This window comes from Rissa tridactyla, chromosome 1, assembly GCF_028500815.1.
Source record: "Rissa tridactyla isolate bRisTri1 chromosome 1, bRisTri1.patW.cur.20221130, whole genome shotgun sequence".
NCBI classification, from domain to species: Eukaryota; Metazoa; Chordata; class Aves; order Charadriiformes; family Laridae; genus Rissa; species Rissa tridactyla.
The window spans coordinates 131,707,562-131,724,952 of NC_071466.1; the positions used below are offsets into that span (position 1 = coordinate 131,707,562).

The window sequence follows — 17,391 nt, forward strand, 5'->3', positions numbered from 1 at the left end:
ATACCAGCATGTGCTGGCTCAGCTCCCCCAGCTGAGCAAGGCAGCCAGAGAGACTAAGGAAGCCGCAGAGTAACTTTCCAGAGCTGTCTGGTGGTGGTGGCCTATTGTGTTAATACCCTTCAGGTGTTACCTGTGAGTCTTGCTTTGTGATGATGTTTTTCTTAACTTGATTTTAGTACCCTACTGTGAAATTTATTTGGAAACAAAATTGCATATGTAGTTTTGGTGGTCAGAAGGAATAGCTGGAAGGCGTGCCGAAAGAGTATTGCAAAGGTTTAGAACTCAGAAGGCAATGGAAAAAGATTCCAGTGTTTGCCCTTCTGTCTCAAAGGGGTTTTAAATAAATTATTTGTGGTGTTTTGTGTTGAAGACTTTTTTTTTTTTTTTTTTTAAGGAATTGGTGGCTGTAGCCTCTATATTATAGCAACTATGTCAGGAAAGTTGATAATGATTATGGCCTTCAAGAAGGTGTTTTGTTCCACTAAACTAAACTCCCATGCAAGCCCAGAATCGCTAAAAAAGAATGAATAGGAAATTTTCTTTTAGACTTGTGATTGCAGATGCAAGCCCCTTTTCTGAACCTGGTGTCCTCAGAGTAAGCATAAGCTGCCATTTCAGGTAGCTGCCCTTCTGTTAACTTAACTCTATATGTTTTTCAGAAGGTGGCACCCCCTTCTGCATTTATTCTTCTTGGAGGGTATAAAGTTGAGATATCCATGAAAAGTCATTCACTGATCTAGCGAGAGTCCATTCTAATTTTTCAGGATGTGGTGGGCTTAAAATGTGTGTGTCTTATCTACTTAATATGCTTTCATCAATTAAAGGCCTCTAATCAAACGGTATTTTCTCCTCTGAGTTATGCATTCTCATACCCTGTTTTCTTGAGCAATGCATGCAGGTCTGGAGAGGGAGCTGAACCATTTCCATTTGGTGAAGACAAACTGCTTGCTTGCTTCTCAAAGCAAATAGTAAACTGAGGCCTTCTACACCACAACTATCCTACCTCTGCAACTGCATGGTGGCCAGATAATGTAAGGAGAAATTTTAGTTGCTGATGCAGTGGGCTGCATTAAAACCCTTGCTGACAAACCAAAGCAGCCTTCCTTGGCTGGTTTAGTGCAGTCATCAGTGTATTGCTGTTTAGTTAGGTGGGTTGTATATGGGTTATGGTCATCTCAGTATCATTTACAGCAGAATCACATGCTAGCTGCTAACCTGCTTTTTCATCCCTAACTATTAATGTTATCTTCAGTCATCTTTGCGACTTTCCCAGTAACACTGTTTGGGTCGGATACATAAGAGTCCAAGCAAGAACATTCTCAGTTCTAGCCTTAGGGTATTTTGTATGTGTTTGCTTAATTTTGTAACAGAAGTTATTCAGGTTGCTCCCAATTGGGTAAGTGGAAGCTACTGAACTTTCTTCCTCTTATGTCTGCTGCATTGGTCCACTGTGTCTTGTCTGACAGTCACCTCTGACCTGGGGACAGGACTGTGATTCTGGATTAGATCTGAACAACCAGTCCAGTGACAAACACTGCTCATCTCCCTGTGCATATTATCAGCACCTAGGTCAGACCGAGGAAGGGGCCAGGCTTCTCTTGTTCTGTCTCTTCTGTCTTGTTCTTTGCCTTCAGCTAACACCTATCTATGCTCTCCTTTCTCTTACCACAGGTAGATGCAGTGCGAGTATATGTGAACAGCAGCTCTGAAAACCTCCAATATCCTGTCCTGTTTGTAGTTCGCCAGCAGAAGGGAGTGCTGTCGTGGCAGGTCCCGCTAATTTTTCGAGGCCTGTAAGTACTGGAGTCTATAACACACTTGTCTGCCAGCTGTATCCATCATCAGCCTTCCTCAAGTGCTAGATCTTACTACTTGTGTAGACTGCAGGGCTTGGTTGCAATTTGTGCTTGCTCACTGTCAGCTGAACATAGGAAGACCAGGATTTGGTAGGTAACCTCTTACTTAGCAGCCTGCTCTTGTCTCTTAGTTTCTCAAATAGGTACATGGAGTACCAGGAGGCTTGTCTGCTGAGGATCTGCCTGTGTCACTAGTCAGTGAATCTACCACATGGCATTGTTGTCGTTTGTGCAGTTGCTTACAGTATGTGCAAGTAGTTCTTGGGCTCTAGTTTGGAGCAGGAGTTGAACAAGCTCTCAAAAGAGCAGCCTAACTGTTGTGTTGCAGTGCATTTGGGGAATAAGTGCTCTCCTCTGTTTCTCACCCCAGGTATGCCTAAATTGAGTCTATTCTAGTTGGTGGTGGTTGTTTTGGGGTGTTTTTATGACAAATGATGCTACTGTGTAGCTTCAGCAACCTCATAGATAATTAGGCTGCAAATGCTCAGACTTTGCAGGCACTTTAGACCATCTGGGGTGTGAAGCTTCATCCTGTGACTGAAATCCTAGCATCAGGCAGTAGGTACTCTACACTGTCTTACCTCATCCAGGGGACGGTTACAGCAGTGGCTGTTCTGAGCCATTGTTGCACGCTCTGCCTCCAGCAAATGGCAGATGTGCTAGATCTGCAGATGGTACAGGTGGCCTCAAGGGAAGTGAAATGCTGGGGATGGCCAGTCCCTTGTGCAGACCCCAAGAGGCAACAGAGATGGAGTTTGAACTCTGAATAAAAGACTGAATGGCCTTTCAGATTAGTATTTCAGTTATGCAAACAGGGGAAAAATTATGTAATTCTTTGAACTGCTGAACAACTTTTTAACCGTGTTCTCTCTCTCTCTCTTCCATCTGACTTTCCCTTCCCTTCCCTTCCCTCCTTCCCCTGGCTGTTGTAGCTATCAGAGGACCTACAATTACCAAGAAGTGAGTCGGACCCTCTGTCCCTCTGAGCCAACACCTGAGACAGGACCCTCTGACCAGGTTATATTTGTGGACGTCGCTTCCATGGCACCATTTAATATTACATATGAGCTGCTAGTCACCAGGCTTGAGAACTTCCAACTTGAGTAAGCTGGGATGTGAGAATACAAGTGTAATTTCTTCGTGTATCTCTTTTACAGGGATTTGGTCCATCTGCCTACTCTTCCCTTCTTTTTCCTTTCCAGGAAAAAAAAAGAGATTATGTTTTTCGTAGAACAGTTTGGGTTGGAAGAGACCTCTAAAGGTCATCTAGTCCAACCTCCCCTGCAATAAGCAGGGATGTTTTCAACTAGATCAGATTGCTCAGAGCCCTGTCCAACATGGCCTTGAATGTTTACAGGGATGGGGCATCTGCCACCTCTCTGGGCAACCTGTTCCAGTGTCTCACCACCCTCATCGTTTCTTCCTTATACCTAGTTTGAATCTACCTTCTTTTAGTTTAAAACCATTACCCATTTTCTTTTGCTTAATATGAAGGTATTCTGCGTGTATTCCAACTCTGAAAGTTTTAGACATGCTGGTATTTCTTTTCTAGGACCAACAAAGCCTTTAACTTCACTGCCAGCCCTTCCCAGCCCCAGGTAAGGAAGAGTCCTGTGTAGCGTTGCTTGTTATGTCTTACCACATCTAAATGATTGATGTGATCCTTTGTTAGAGATAGCAAAAGCCTTATATGACTAGCTCGTTTCCCTCTTAGGGTACAGGGAAACATCCTTACTGTTGAATTTTCTGTGGATATAGTGAAGAGGTAGGAGTCCCTCAACCCATCTAGGGGCATGTTTGGGTCCTCTTGCAAAGCAATTAAGTGAACCAAAGACCATAGCTGGAGCAAATGAATGGTATCTGCAGTTCAGGAAATTCCAGAAATGTACAGAAGTCCAGAGGCTATTGGACTGCTGTACTTCATGGGAAGTGAGATGGTGTGCACTAGTGTCTTATTCCAGACAGTACTGGTTCAATTGTGCTGGCATGACTAGCCAAGATGGAGACTTTTCTGGAGAAAAATAAATATGTAAATAAGCTGTAAAGGTATAACAGAACTCAGGCTGTTATTCCTTGCTTAGGGCAGCAAGTCAAGTTGCAAGGTGATAAATGAAATGCCTGGTAAGTCTGCTTATTAGCTCAGAAGAGAGCGCATACATACAGCACATCCAGCTCAGCAGCCTTGTTAGAGCCCTGCAGATACTACAAGTCCTCTCTTGAATGAAAATGCTGTTGGCAGTAACTATAGTGATACAGGAGCTCATAGAGCTGGGAAAGGATGTAATTTACCCAGGCTGTCTGGTACTCCATTTTTGTTGTTGCTATCACTGTTAGTAACACCACTTAATGTTAGGTTTCCTATTACCAGGCTTCCCAGCTAATATTTTTTGCTGTCAAATGTCTTAAGCTGGTTTGCAGATACATGCAGTATTTTATTCTACAGAAGCACAGGGAATCGTGGTGCTTCTTTATAAACCTTCCTTACTTAGGATCTTACAAATTGAATGTACACTGTTTAGCAGCTGGCCTGGAATTAACTTCATAACCTTGGTCTGTATTTGTCACAGTTAATAATATGAGATTGGTGACTTTTAATTATAGGCCAGATGTAGAGAGTAGAAGATGGTAGATGCTTAATTGGTATAATGCTGAGGTTTTTGTAAATCAAAGTAGTCTGGGGAGCGGTAGGAAAAAACAGGCAATTCAAAAGCTAGATAAGTGTTGGAATAACACAAGGACTGGAAAAAGACAAGCGTAACAACTAAAGGAGTTGTCCTCCGGAACCCAGCTCATGCCTGAGGGCAGAAGGAGAAATTAGATATGCTCGCATAGGTCGGGAGTGTTGCCTGGATGCGTTTCTACCAATCACAAACTGTGCAGGAGAGAACTGTAGGTCTTAATGTCCCTTAAGTTAATTCTGTACTCTGGTATAAGTGTGGTTTAAAGAAAATTATAGAAGGGTCCTCATGGGTGACTTCCTTAAGGTTAACGCTTTCCAAGGGCAGTGCACCTGGGAAACTAAGGAGCTCAGACTGCCAGCGTTCTTGCTTGGCCGAGATAAAATGTGCTCTGTTGAAGAAACCTGCTTGGTGAGTTTTCAGTTTGTAAGGACTTGCGGTTTGAGGCAGCACTCCCTCAGCAGTGAAGGGACCCTGCTTGGAGGGGGTGGTGGGAATAAATGCTTTAATAAAAATGGACAAACTTGGAAAAAGCCTGGGTAATTTCTTACCTACCCCTGCCTTTCCAACTGGGGGCCCTACTTCCTGGGAAGGGGATAGGGAAGGGAAATCTGAAATGGCTGCCCTTTGCTCAGCACTAAGGTTTATGTGACATAAAGGGAGCTTGCCAGTTGGGAAAGTCTCAGGTAACATATTTAGAGCAGGAGCTTCAGTGGTTTCCTTTCCCATGGGCTATTCCTGCCCCAGGGCAGCAGCAGTGCTGCCAGGTGACCACAAGGAAGGGAAGAAGGTGGCTGGGAGCAGTCCTCAGCTTTGTGTCCTCTCTGCTGTGGGGTGAGGAGCCCATCAACCCCTTGTGGTAGCTCTGACTGTGAGCCTGAGCTCTTAGGGTCTGGGCTCCAAGCAGGATGATGGGAGTCCTGCAACAAGCAGGCACAGAAATGCTACTTCTCCATCAGCTGGCAGGTGTAGTACATCAGACTTTTACTGGAAAAATATGCAAGTAATGACGTTGCCTGGGGCATCTCTTGCCCAAACCTGAAAAGGCCCTTTCTGGGACAGGGAAGGGCATTTCCTGACCCCACAGACTGTCCTGTGGGCCTGCTGAAAGCACGAAAGCACAAGAAACACCATTCCTTGCCCCCAGAGGAAAAGTAGGAACGTTGGCAGATGTTAGTATCTCCCAAATTTTTTCAGAGCTATAGCTGAATTATTTTCAAAGCTGAAGTGAGAAGTGAAAACCCCCATTACCCTTTGCCCTCAAAACCAAACAAAACCCAAAAGCCTAAATCTTACAACTAATATCAGGCATTTATTTATGAAACTCTTGACAGATTTAAAACTGTTTAACCTAATACTTTCCACAATCTGTCTTTGAAGCAATCCATCTGAGATAAACTCCATGATATGTTCCATTTATAAAGTACAGCCAGCAGTATGGAAACATCTGGAAATTGCTCATAGCAACATAAAATGGAGGAGGGTATAAAATGAAGTCACCTTAGCTTGATCAGGTGGAAAAAAGCTTAAGGGGAACAGAAACTATGTTGTACCTTGCAAGTTGAAGATGACTGTGTCTAACAGCATGCTGTGCAAGGGGGAGAGTTGTTTGTACATATTTTATCCGCTCTTCTGTAGTGTAAGGTCCTAATATTTGAAATCTGAATTTTTATGAAAGCCCTCCACATCCAACCCCAAAGCACAGCTTGAGCTGTGCAGGTACCTTAGGGGGAGACTCGAAAGCTGCTGGCAAGGGTGATTTCTGTACCGTAACTCTCATACTCTGCTTTCTCCTCAGTATTTTCTGTACAAGTTTCCTCAGGATGTCGATTCAGTCATTATTAAAGTGGTGTCTGATGCAGTCTACCCATGCTCAGTTGTCTCTGTCCAGGATATCGTGGTAAGTCTAAGCAGAGAAGGGTAAGGAGCTACCTGCTGGAGCTCCGTGTCTTCCAGTGTGGGGCGCTCTGCCCCAACAGAGAGAAAAGCCTTAGTAAGGGCTTCATCCTAATGCGGTGGTGGTGGTGGTGGGAGCCCCTGAAAGAGGAATGCAAACCTTGTGGGCACGAGGCAAAGATGGAGATGCTGAGTTCAAGCAGTTTGTACAGATTTTTGTTGCAAGTAGGTGAACAAGCTGTTCTCCTCCAGCCTGTCCATAGGACATTTGATATGTTCCCCTCATGAGATTTAATACCCTGCTGCCCTGTGACATGGGTCTGTTTCTCTGCAGAGTGGTGTTGGTTGGGATGCTGGTGGCTGAGGGAGGGGGCAGCATGGGGAACTTCTACCTTGCAAATATGAGGTCTCTTCTCCTTTCCAATTTGATTTCCTCTCTATGCAATTCCTCATTCCCTTTCCTGGGAAGGTGAGAACAGCTGTTCCCTGCCATGGAGGTTGACTGTTGCTTACAGCTGGGAAATAGCCACATATTTATCCTCCTTTCCCACCTCCCTGACTGATGCAGGGACCTGCAGTGTGGGAGCTGCAAGATGGCGACAGAGGTGCAAGATGCCTTGGCTGCTGTCTGTGAAGCCCTGGCAGTCACCTTTAATACCCGGGTGTGGAGAGAAATGGGTAACATCAATTCCTGCCCATATACCCATGTTTGAATGGTAGAAGGGCAGGAGGGAAGACTGTGACAGGTGAATTTTCAACCTGTCATGTACTAAGAGTAAGATGAGGGCAAGCACTTGGCATATAGTACAGACTGCAAAGCATGTCACACAGCCAGTGTATAGCTGAGTGTATGCACTGCCCTTTGGGAATGGTGGAGTGATCATTCTGGCTGAATCCTCTTCTGGGATTAAACTGCAGCCTCTTGTAAGACTGCTGAGATCCATGATTGCAGGCTGCAACTAATGTCTTCAGAGCAGCTTTTCTGAATTCTGAATGGGTCCTGGTTGGTTTGTTCCCCTTGTCAACCCAAGCAGGGCCTTTTTCTGCTGCCCTGCACTATCTGATCTCCTGCTGGCTCCCTACAAAATTAGTTTTGACTTTGTGCCTGGTTTAACCCTTAGTTGTGTCTGTTTTAGTGCCCAGTGTATGACCTGGACCATAATGTGGAGTTCAACGGCGTTTACCAGTCTATGACAAAGCAGGCAGCTATAACAGTGCAGGTCAGATGCTGTTTATTATTATCATTATTATTGGTCTCAGTGTTGTGTGGTGGGTTGTTTTTTTCTCTAGTGGCTTGTCCTGTGAATCCCTAGTTTTATTTTGTTGATTCTGGTATGGCTGTGATCCTTTGTTTTTATTAGGTAAACTGATATAAGAAGAGATTACCTTTCACTACAAAATCTTGCTTACGTTTTGCTTAGGCAGGTGTGTTGTGTCTTAGGTGCTGAGGCTCTAGATCAGAGCGGCTGCAGTCAGATGTCTTCTGTTTGAACCTTGGCTCTTCTATCACCGAATGGTGGTAGTAGGGCCTTATAATGAGCAAAGCTTAGATAGATGGTTTGCACTAAGTAAAATAAATGCATTGACATTGGTTTCCTTGTACTGGGGCACTGCTGTGCTGCATACTGGTGAACTCAGTCTGCGTATTGCCAGCAAGGATGTGGGGAGCAACCCCAGAAGCCAAGCTCTGTCCAGAACAGGCAGATCTCTGTAAAGCTGGTGCCTGTGTAGCAAATAAAACCTGGTATCTGTCCCTGTGGAGATCGTCATCATCTGCTTTGCATTGGGAGGGAGAGGCTGCTTCACTTCTCATGCATTCTGTCATCTTCTGTCCTCCCATGCAGAGAAAGGACTTCCCAGGTGAGCAGTTCTTTGTTGTATTTGTCATCAAGCCGGAGGATTATGCCTGTGGGGGTTCTGTGCCTTCCTCCATTCATGGTAAGTTGTGCTGGGAAGCAGATTTGGTTGCTGCATGCAGGTGGTGGAGCAGCAGGATTCCTTTGGAACCTTCCTGTGGGATGAAACAGGATGGTCATATAGCTCTAGCTTATCCAGGTAGCTGTGAGGAAGAGTGAAGTATAAACTTAATACTATTGTGTAGATTAAAAGTCTTGATAAACCCTGGAAGTGGCTGTCTAGTACAGCACCTGGCTTGCTGGGTTTATATGCTCTTCTAAGGAGTCACGGTTGTCTTGGGAGATATTGGAGATACCCAAATAGTGCTGCTTACAGCTTTTTGTTGTGGGTTTGTTGTTTTGTTTTGTTTTGTTTTTTCCCCTACTGCTGTATTATCCTCCTACCTGCATGGAGGCCCAGATGGCAGTTCCTGCAGAGAGCACCTTCTTCAACTGTTATCTTGGGATCTATGGGAGCCTCCCAATCTGGGGTGAGCAGGAAAAACTAGTGATTTTGGAGGAATAATTTTGAGATTCTTGTTCTAGTACCTTTCCCAGCCAGAAAACACTGTGTCCACCTCCTGGGCAGTGGTAAAAGCAAAGACTCCACCACTCATGTGGTCGGTGAAACTGGACTGGGGATGTAGCTGTCCCCATGACAAGCTGGAACCCATTTCAAACCAGGGACATTCCTATCCTCAAAGTTGTGTGGCTTCCTACCTGTACGAGAAGCAAGACTGCAACCAAGAGACATAACGGGCTCCCCCAATTCCCATCCTATAGAAGAATCGTCACCTTCCAGGTGTCTTTCTCTTATGCTAAAGCTGTCAGCCGAGCTGTACTGGCAGGGTGTGCTGAGCCCTGCTGAAACATAACAAGTTGCTAGTATGGCATCCTGCATGGAAGTGTTTTGCAAGCAGAGTTTTGGCCAAAGGCAAAAATGGTGTCCTGGTATTTGTAGTGACACAAACTGCCCTTTGGGGACCAGATGAATAGGAGATGAGATGCCTGTGCCATTTTGGGCATCCAGGCTTGAGCAATGTAGGGAAGACTCAGGCAGGGATTTCTAGTCTGAAATTGGGCTATGGATAGAAGGGGAAGGAGAACATATGGAAAAGGCTGTACATTGACAAGTCTGGGAAAGATTTAGAGCAAAACCACACACAGATTTTAGTGAAAAGCCACACCCTGGTGTTATTGAAAGTGCAGAGAACTGAGATAGGGGCCAGAGATCATTAATGTTTGACTGTTTTTTACATTTGGTGTACACTTTGCATCTCACAGGGAATGTCAACCGTACCTGGAACCTGCAGCGGACGAAGAACCTTCAAGTGATGATTGTGCCCTCTATTAAAAGTCAGTGCCTTTGTGTAAAGCAATGAAGCTTTATGGGGGCACTTGTCAGTTCTGCGTAGGAGGGTATGGCTGGGCTGACAGCCCTCTGACTGGGATGGTGCAGAAAGCACCAGCAAAAGAGGCAAAACCATTGCAGCCCTGGTCCCTTCCAGGAGGTGTTGTGTGGCATAGGGTGGTCTCATGGGCACACCAGCTACCACTGAAGGTGAAGAAATGGGGAGAAGCCCCGCAACAAGTTCTGGTGATTCCTTTTGAAGAAAGCAGATGGGTCCTGAAGGACTGTTTGGGGCTGGGCATTGTCACCAGGTGGTATTGGGAAGAGCAGGACAGGAGTGCTTGCTCTGGGAGGGGCTCTACCTGCTCTGAGCTGACTGATGCCTTCTCTTTCCTCAGAATCCGTTTATGTTCAGGCCATGTTCTTCAGTTTCCTGAGTTTCCTTTCCTTTTACCTGGGCTCAGTGGTAGTTGCTTTTGTGCACTACATCAGGTGAGTTGAGGGGTTTTACAAGAACAGCCTTTCTGTTTCTCTTCATCCTCAGAGATGCCTCACCCTGCAGTGAATTTAGGGCAAATGGGGCAGCAAGCATCTGAACAGAGCAGCCAAACAAGTCCGTGACTACTGGGTGGGCTCCTATTGACCATTAGCCAGAAAACTTTTCTTCCTCTGCTGTGGTAATCATCGGTGTCATATGATGGGTGACAGCTGGGAATTGTGATGGGGCCAGTCTGTGATATGGGGCGTCAGAGCATCGGGGAGCCAAGGTACTTCCCAGAGTGCTGGACACTTTGGGACACGCTGGATCTGTCACTACAGCAATAAGTAGCAGTGACACAAATAGGGCCTTGGAGTCCCAAGGGTGCTGGTTTTCCTTCCTGACCTACTTCTCCTGCCTCATATCTTTATGCTTGGGCTTGTGTTGAGGGGAATATCTGCATTTGAGGTGAACTTGGGCACAGCTACCACGACAGGTTTCTCCTGGGGGCCGGGGAGCGGGAGAGGAGGACTGGAGTGGCAGGAAGGGCACAGCAACCTAAAAGGAAGATAAGATTTGTTTCTGTAGGGTAAGTAACTGCTAGCACAGGATGAGAGCCTTGGTGGGGCGGTGGGCTGGTGCTTTTAAGGTGCTGGGGATGGTGGAGTTTGGGATCTGTCACTGCTGCCTGTGTAGGCAGTAACAATGGTTAAACAAATCCTTTGTCCAAACCGTGGAGGCTTGAGAGTATGGAGGTCCCTTCCCCTGCTGTGCAAAGGTTGGCATGAGAAGAGCCATATAAATTTTTCAGAAAATAGCAGGTTGGTTTTGTGGGAACCACATTTATCATCCAGCTCCTCGGGCTGAATGTGGCAGTTTCCAGCTGCTTCAGAAGAGGGGATCTTCTAAGTTTGATGTTCTGAAACAAAACAATTTCAAGATGGGAGCATGACTTAACTTCAAGACACATCCATGAAACAACCTTTCATTGGAACAATTCAATGAAATTGCTGAATCGTGTGTGGTCTTTGTTGTTTTTTCTTTGTTGTAAGCATATGTTTTTTTTTCTTACTCGCCTCAGCTTGGCACCTGCATTGAAGGAGGTGGTATTGGCTTCTTAAGCATCGAGCTGATGCGTGTCTCTAGCTCCTGCTACCCTTTCAGTAGATTCTTATGTGCTTGGTATCCTGAGCAATGGAGTTTGGTTTAGGAAGGTTATGTGAGAGTCTCTCCCAACATGCAGTGCAGGATGGGACAGTCATGTAACTGGTTGTCCTGCCTCTGGTGGATAATTAAGCAGGGGGGAAACCCACTCCATTGCTTTGGAAATTGGAGAGGTGAACAGCAAGCAGTCACGGCTGAGCCATGCCTAGTCCAAACAGTATTTTGTTTGTTTGTTTCTTTTTGTTGCATTTTTGTTTGCTTGTTTTTTTTACCTGTTGATGTTCTAGATGATCCTGCCATGGCTGGCAGGTGATGGGGTTTGATGACTATCTCATTAATGCTGCCTATTCTTTTTCAGAGTTCGGAGGAAGGCTTCGGCTGGAAGATTGAGTCCTGAGGATGGTAAGGTCTCTCTTCTGTTGTGTGACAGCTTTAAGTGAACAGCACAGGTCCCAGGCCAGGCAAGGGACAGACTGTTAGTCAAGTACCTTCTGGCACTTCAAGCTGCCTTCCTTGTACATGTACAACATTGTCTCTGGTGCTGATGAAAGATGTTAGAGCTTCCTCTCTGCCCTCACAAGAGAGGGTGTTTGCAGCAGGCTCGCTTGAACCTGGTTCTGACACCTGCCCTGAGGAGCTGGCTTTTAGAGGGGTGGAGGAAGGGCAAGCCTTGGCTAGACCTGGCTACAGGCTAATGTTATTTCTGCCAGATCTGTTCATTTCTAAACAAGGCACTCTGAGTTTGTCAACTCTTATGCTTCAAGATTTCCTCTGCCTGATTTAAGCATGGGATCTCTAATTTTTTAATTTAATTTAAATTTTAATTTGTTTTTAACTGGGAGCTGCAGAAAAATCGAGTGTATGAATGACTAACACATTTAGGTAGTGGTGTTTGTGTTATTTACTCTGGTATTGGATTCAGTTTACTTTATGCTCCACCCATATTTCAACATACTGCAGATTTCTGCATTATAAAAACATAGCTGCATCTAAAAGGCTATCAGTGAAAGATGGAAATTTTTGTCATGCGGATGGGAGCAGGAGGGGGAGGCACTGGGAGTTTCTGCTTTCTGGAGAAGTGTGGGAGGTTGGCCGTGTCATTTTGTTTAAATATTTAGTGCCTGCAAAGTGGTTCAAAGCATTGGTCTGAGGATAAAGGCATCATCATTTGTACCTCTTTCCTGGGGAAAGGGAGGATGTTATGTTTTGTCAGCATTCAAAGGCTCTTGGTATGTTCCCTTTTTTTTCAGTCCCCAGCTTCTTCAGCCTCTCCAGTCTGTTACATACCACCAGATAAGCATGCTAGTATAACTGAGCTGTGCTTAAAGGATCAGCAGTGGAACTTTACTCTGACCTGGCATTACTCGGGTTAATATTTCTGCCAAGGACCTGGGGTCATGTGGCTTCTTCAGCCACTGTGATCCACATAGGCATCCCTGTGTGTGGAATGTATGTGAAAGGTTTTCTTCACAACCAAATGAGCAGGGGACTGTAAAGATGTGCTTAAAAACATTCTAATTTTAAGTCATTTGGGACGGAAACTGCTGTGAGAAAACAGCAGGTCTTAGGGCACTGGAGAAATGGGAATGGCCTGTGTGTTCTGGAGTTTGGGGAAGCTGAAGGGACCTGTCTGAGGCTCTGGAAGAGCTCCAGGGTTGTGACAAGGGATCACTGTCTAAGGCAAGGAGGCACAGTCTCAGCTGGGTGAGACCAGAAGCCTCACAGAGTGCTGCTGGTGCTGCAGCTGAGGGTTCAAGTGTTGAAGACAGCTTAGAAGCTGCTTTCCAAGCTGTCCTTGTGAGAAGTGGAAGTTAAATTCTTATGTTTCGTTCCCCAAAAGGCTGCAGGGCATAGATGCTGTGCTTAGCACCAACTTGGAGGACAGAGAACTGGTTTCCTGGACAGGAAGGATTGTTGAATGGTATCCCTGAGAAAGGAAAGAGGAGCGCGGTTACTTCAGAGTTTACAAGTTTCCTCCCAGAGACACCTGCTCCTTTTGTGACTTGTCCTCTCCCTTGTATTCTATGCCATCTTCATAGACTCCTTTCCTCTGGGGAACCATGTCCTATCCTTGTGCTGTTTCTTTCTCTACTGTGTCTCTTCTGGCTGTGTGTCTGACTGATGCCTATAAAATGGTAACTAGTATCTTCCCTGTCATAGAACAGTTTGGGTTGGAAGAAACCTTTAAAAGTCATCTAGTCCAAGATCTCCCGCAACAAGCAGGGACATCTTCAACTAGACCAGGTTGCTCAGAGCCCCATCCAACCTGGCCTTGAATGCTTCCAGGGATGGCATATCTACCACTTCTCTGGGCAACTTATTCCAGTATTTCACCACTCTCATTGTAAACAATGTCTTCCTTACATCCAGTCTAAATCTACCTTCTATTAGTTTAAACCCATTACTCCTGTCCTATCTCTACAGGATGGGTAGGGACTCTTTATTGGAGAGTGGAGTGATAGGGCGAGGGGTAACAGTTTTAAACTGAAAGAAGGTAGATTTATATTAGATATAAGGAAGAAATTCTTTACTGTGAGGGTGGTGAGGCACCGGAAGAGGTTGCCCAGAGAAGCTGTGGATGCCCCATCCCTGGAAGCATTCAAGACCAAGGCTGGATGGGGCTTTGAGCAGCCTGGTCTAGTGGGAGGTGTCCCCGCCCATGGCAGGGGGGTTGGAACTAGATGATCTTTATGGTCCCTTATAACCTGAACCATTCGATGATTCTTATAAGCCCCCTTTAAGTATTGAAAGGTCACACTAAGGTCTCCCTGGAGCCTTATCTTCTCCAGGCTGAACAATATCTCTCAGCTTTTCTTCATAGGAGAGATGTTCCATCTATTCTCCAGGTCACCCAGGGCATGTCAGCTTTCTCTCAATTTTTTTCTCCTCCCACCCACTGGAATGTCTCTTCCTCCAAAATACCCCTGGGTCTCGCCTTCTCCATCATCACTCCCCTTTCCTTTCCCCTCCCCCACCAAGAAAGTGTGGATGGAGGTGCTGAGCAATCTGTCTTTGCCTGTTGTCTTTGAATATCCTGCAACTCCATGTGCCCCTTTGCTCCTGTCACCTGTCTTATGCCCAGCTTCTGTGGCTAACTTTTTTTTTCCCCAGTCCTGTGGGATTCCTCCCATTCCACATCATCACTATCTGGTAGAGGCAATAGCTGGAGGAACCACGCCTAGTGCGGTACATTTACTTTGCTGACTCACTTGCACACTGGGAAGTGGGACTGAAATTAGTGGGTGAGCTGGGTCTGAAGTAGCTGTTAGAGACAGGGCAGAGTGCCTCTTCTCCCTGGCCTCCCTGCTTTTAAATCTTCCCTTGGTTACTTGGGAGAGAAGGTTGACAAGTCACTTGAGAGCATAAAGCCTGGTCTTAAATAGGGAGGGAACATCTCTGTGGGACAGGACTGATGGGAGAAGGAAGCATGTGCCTTGGTGCCATGAACTTGGGGAAATGCTTCTCATGCCCTCTTCCCAGTGATCTGGGTTTCCAAATGACTTTAAAACAACAGGAAAACTGCCACGAGAGAGGGAGGGTTGCACAGCACGTGAAGGATAGAAGGTGCATCTTGCTGCTGCAGCATCCTGCAAAAGTATCCTGCTAATCCCACCTCAGGGCTGAAGGGGTGTTGTAGGGGACTGTGGTGTGCCAGAGCCTTCCCTCTGGTGCTCAGTCCATGCTATGTTGTCCACTTCAGATGCCCTCTGAGCTGTTCATTGCCCCGTCAGAGGGATGGGGCAGCAGAGTAGAGAAGCTGAAATAGAGACCAAATCTCAGCCCACAGCCCAACGAGCATAGTGAATGTGTCAAAGGAAAATGGTGATCTGGACTTCAAGCATCAAATGTCATTGCTATGTGGGTGCTCCCCTGCCTAGGAATTGGGCTCAGGCAGGGAAAGCTTTGGGGCTCTTTATGTATGAGGCTAATGGAAATAGTATAAAAACCGACATAAGGTGTTACAGAAGTGCCTGGAATTTCTAGCTGGAAAGAGGAGTCTGCCTGTGCCTGTCAGTTTGAGACAGATCAGGTACTGAGAAGCCAGAGATGCTGCTTGGGAAGCCAGGCCATTGCCAGGCTGCAGTAAGGTTGCTTGGCTTTAAATACTGTCCCACGTCTTGTCCCTTTGCTATTGACTGGTCACAGGATGTTGTTATGAGGGTGAAGCTTTACAAGTAGCTGGACCTGTCTCACTGTTTGCCACTACTGGAAGATGTGGTCCTGCTCCTCTTGTTCTTGCTGCCTCCCTTCTGGGGAGATAGATAGGCATTTGACCCCTCTGTGAGGGAATTCAGCTGGCTGCATTTCCTGACGTGTTTGTCTGCTGCCGGTTTAGCAGCGGACTACAGGGGGATCAAGCAGATACTGGGCAAAAAGAGAATGTGAAGCCAGGTGGCGAAAGTCCCAGTGCAACCTGACTGGGAGGTGCAGCCCTCCTTGCTTCAGATGTGTGGGCTGGAGGCAGGGACTTCCCAGCCCTTAATGTCTTACCCCTCTTGTCATTAGCACAAGATCATGGCCACTTTTTTGCATGGACCGCTTCTGCATTCTCCTTGCTTGGTTAAAACTATGTAGTAGCTGTCATGCCAAAGGCTGTCTGTGACTCTTCCAGGGATAAGTGGAGGTAGCGATATTTGAATAGATCAATGTGTGACGAGGGGAAGGAGAAGAATTAGAAATTCCTAAGGGTGCTCTGAATATTGTGAGACTTGCTCTAGAATTTGCCAAGTCTTGCAAAATGTGATCCAAGTCCCAGAATGTGATCCTTACAGGGTGCTGTAAGGAGGGAGGCTCGTGCTTTTGCAAGTTGAACTGGCAGCCTGTGTGGGGAGGCTGAAGGGAATGGGTTTGCTTTGCGTTTCAAAGCAAGGTTTTCTGCTTTTTGCACAGTATGCTCTAGAGGGAGACCGCCATCTGTTTGGAGAAATGCTCCTTTTCCCAAGCCCCTCGAGCTCTTCATGCTGTTTTTATTCACCTCAGATGTGTTTTGAAGCAGTGACATGAAATTAACTGTCCCTTATGGGTCTGTTTCCGTTGCAGGATCCGGGATTATGACGTCTTCTCACCCCATCACAGCCGGCACCCCTGAGGGAAGCAGCTATGGTGCTATCGGTACAGTATCTTCAAGAACTGGGAACACAGGGAGTGTTCTGTCTAGGGCAGGGGAAGGCACTTTAAGGTACTTTAAAGCCAGAAAAGCATATAGCTGCAAGCTGCTTTAGGAACAGCTTGTAACTACTTGAAAAAAATTGCAACTTGGGAGGTTAAGGTTGGACTCTAGGGCAAAACATCTACATCAAAAAGGCGTCAAATCTCTGGGAGAGGTGCCCAGAGAGACTCTGTCATTGAAAATGTTTGTTTCAGCTAGACAAAGCTACAGTCACCTAATAAGTGTTGGTGACAATGCCACTTCAGACAGGAGGTTGACTAGGAACTGGCGAAGATCACTTCCAACCAAGCTTTTAGGAGCCTGTTATTAGCTGATCAAGCTGCCTTTAGACCAAAGCATGCATTTCACTGGAAGGCTGAAGGGTTGTGTGCCACAAGGCAAGACAGTATCAGAGCTTTTTGCGGTCCAGAGGTTTCATGAGGGGAGAAATAGTGTCATGTTGTCAATGGGTGAACCATGCCCTGGCAGCGGAGGAGAAAAAAAATCTCCTAAGGATCCTGCTAATCTGAGGTGATGGGAGATGCCTTCCTTTGCCAGAGTATTTCTTAGTCTCCTTACAACAGTTTTTCCCTCCTGTGGAGAAATTGGTATTGAATAGCTCAGTGCTGTGGACTTTCGGGCATAATCCTTAAATTTGACAGGTTGGGGTGAGGTGGTGCAGGTCCAGGGCAGCATGAGGCAGCTGCTCAAATGAGAGAGGAGAGCAGGTCTGTGTAATTTCTGGTCCCGGCTCAGGATGCGTTTGCTCACTGTAGTGTAAAGATAGCCCCGACACTCCAGATGTCACCCAGTTGTTGGACTGTGAAGTTGTGATATCTCTGAATGCTTGACAAAGAAACACAGAACTGATATTTCATGATGTTTGGGAAAAGTTCAGGAGGATTTAAGTCCTGGAATAGAGTT

The 17,391-nt window shown here is 46.1% G+C and overlaps 1 protein-coding gene across 3 annotated transcripts in view; it reads left to right on the top strand.

Annotated features, from left to right (window-relative positions):
* Positions 1 to 17,391, top strand: part of SIDT1 (SID1 transmembrane family member 1) — a 50,426-nt gene that overhangs the window by 17,332 nt on the left and 15,703 nt on the right. The window contains exons 2-11 of one of the 3 annotated variants that reach the window (XM_054222347.1): positions 1,672 to 1,793; positions 2,789 to 2,959; positions 3,409 to 3,454; positions 6,333 to 6,434; positions 7,567 to 7,650; positions 8,275 to 8,368; positions 9,610 to 9,681; positions 10,075 to 10,168; positions 11,677 to 11,720; positions 16,359 to 16,430. In XM_054222347.1, the coding sequence (XP_054078322.1) occupies positions 1,672 to 1,793; positions 2,789 to 2,959; positions 3,409 to 3,454; positions 6,333 to 6,434; positions 7,567 to 7,650; positions 8,275 to 8,368; positions 9,610 to 9,681; positions 10,075 to 10,168; positions 11,677 to 11,720; positions 16,359 to 16,430 (901 nt within the window). Of the gene's footprint in view, positions 1 to 1,671; positions 1,794 to 2,788; positions 2,960 to 3,408; positions 3,455 to 6,332; positions 6,435 to 7,566; positions 7,651 to 8,274; positions 8,369 to 9,609; positions 9,682 to 10,074; positions 10,169 to 11,676; positions 11,721 to 16,358; positions 16,431 to 17,391 lie in introns of those variants that run through there. The other 2 variants (XM_054222502.1, XM_054222430.1) reach the window with 2 other exon arrangements.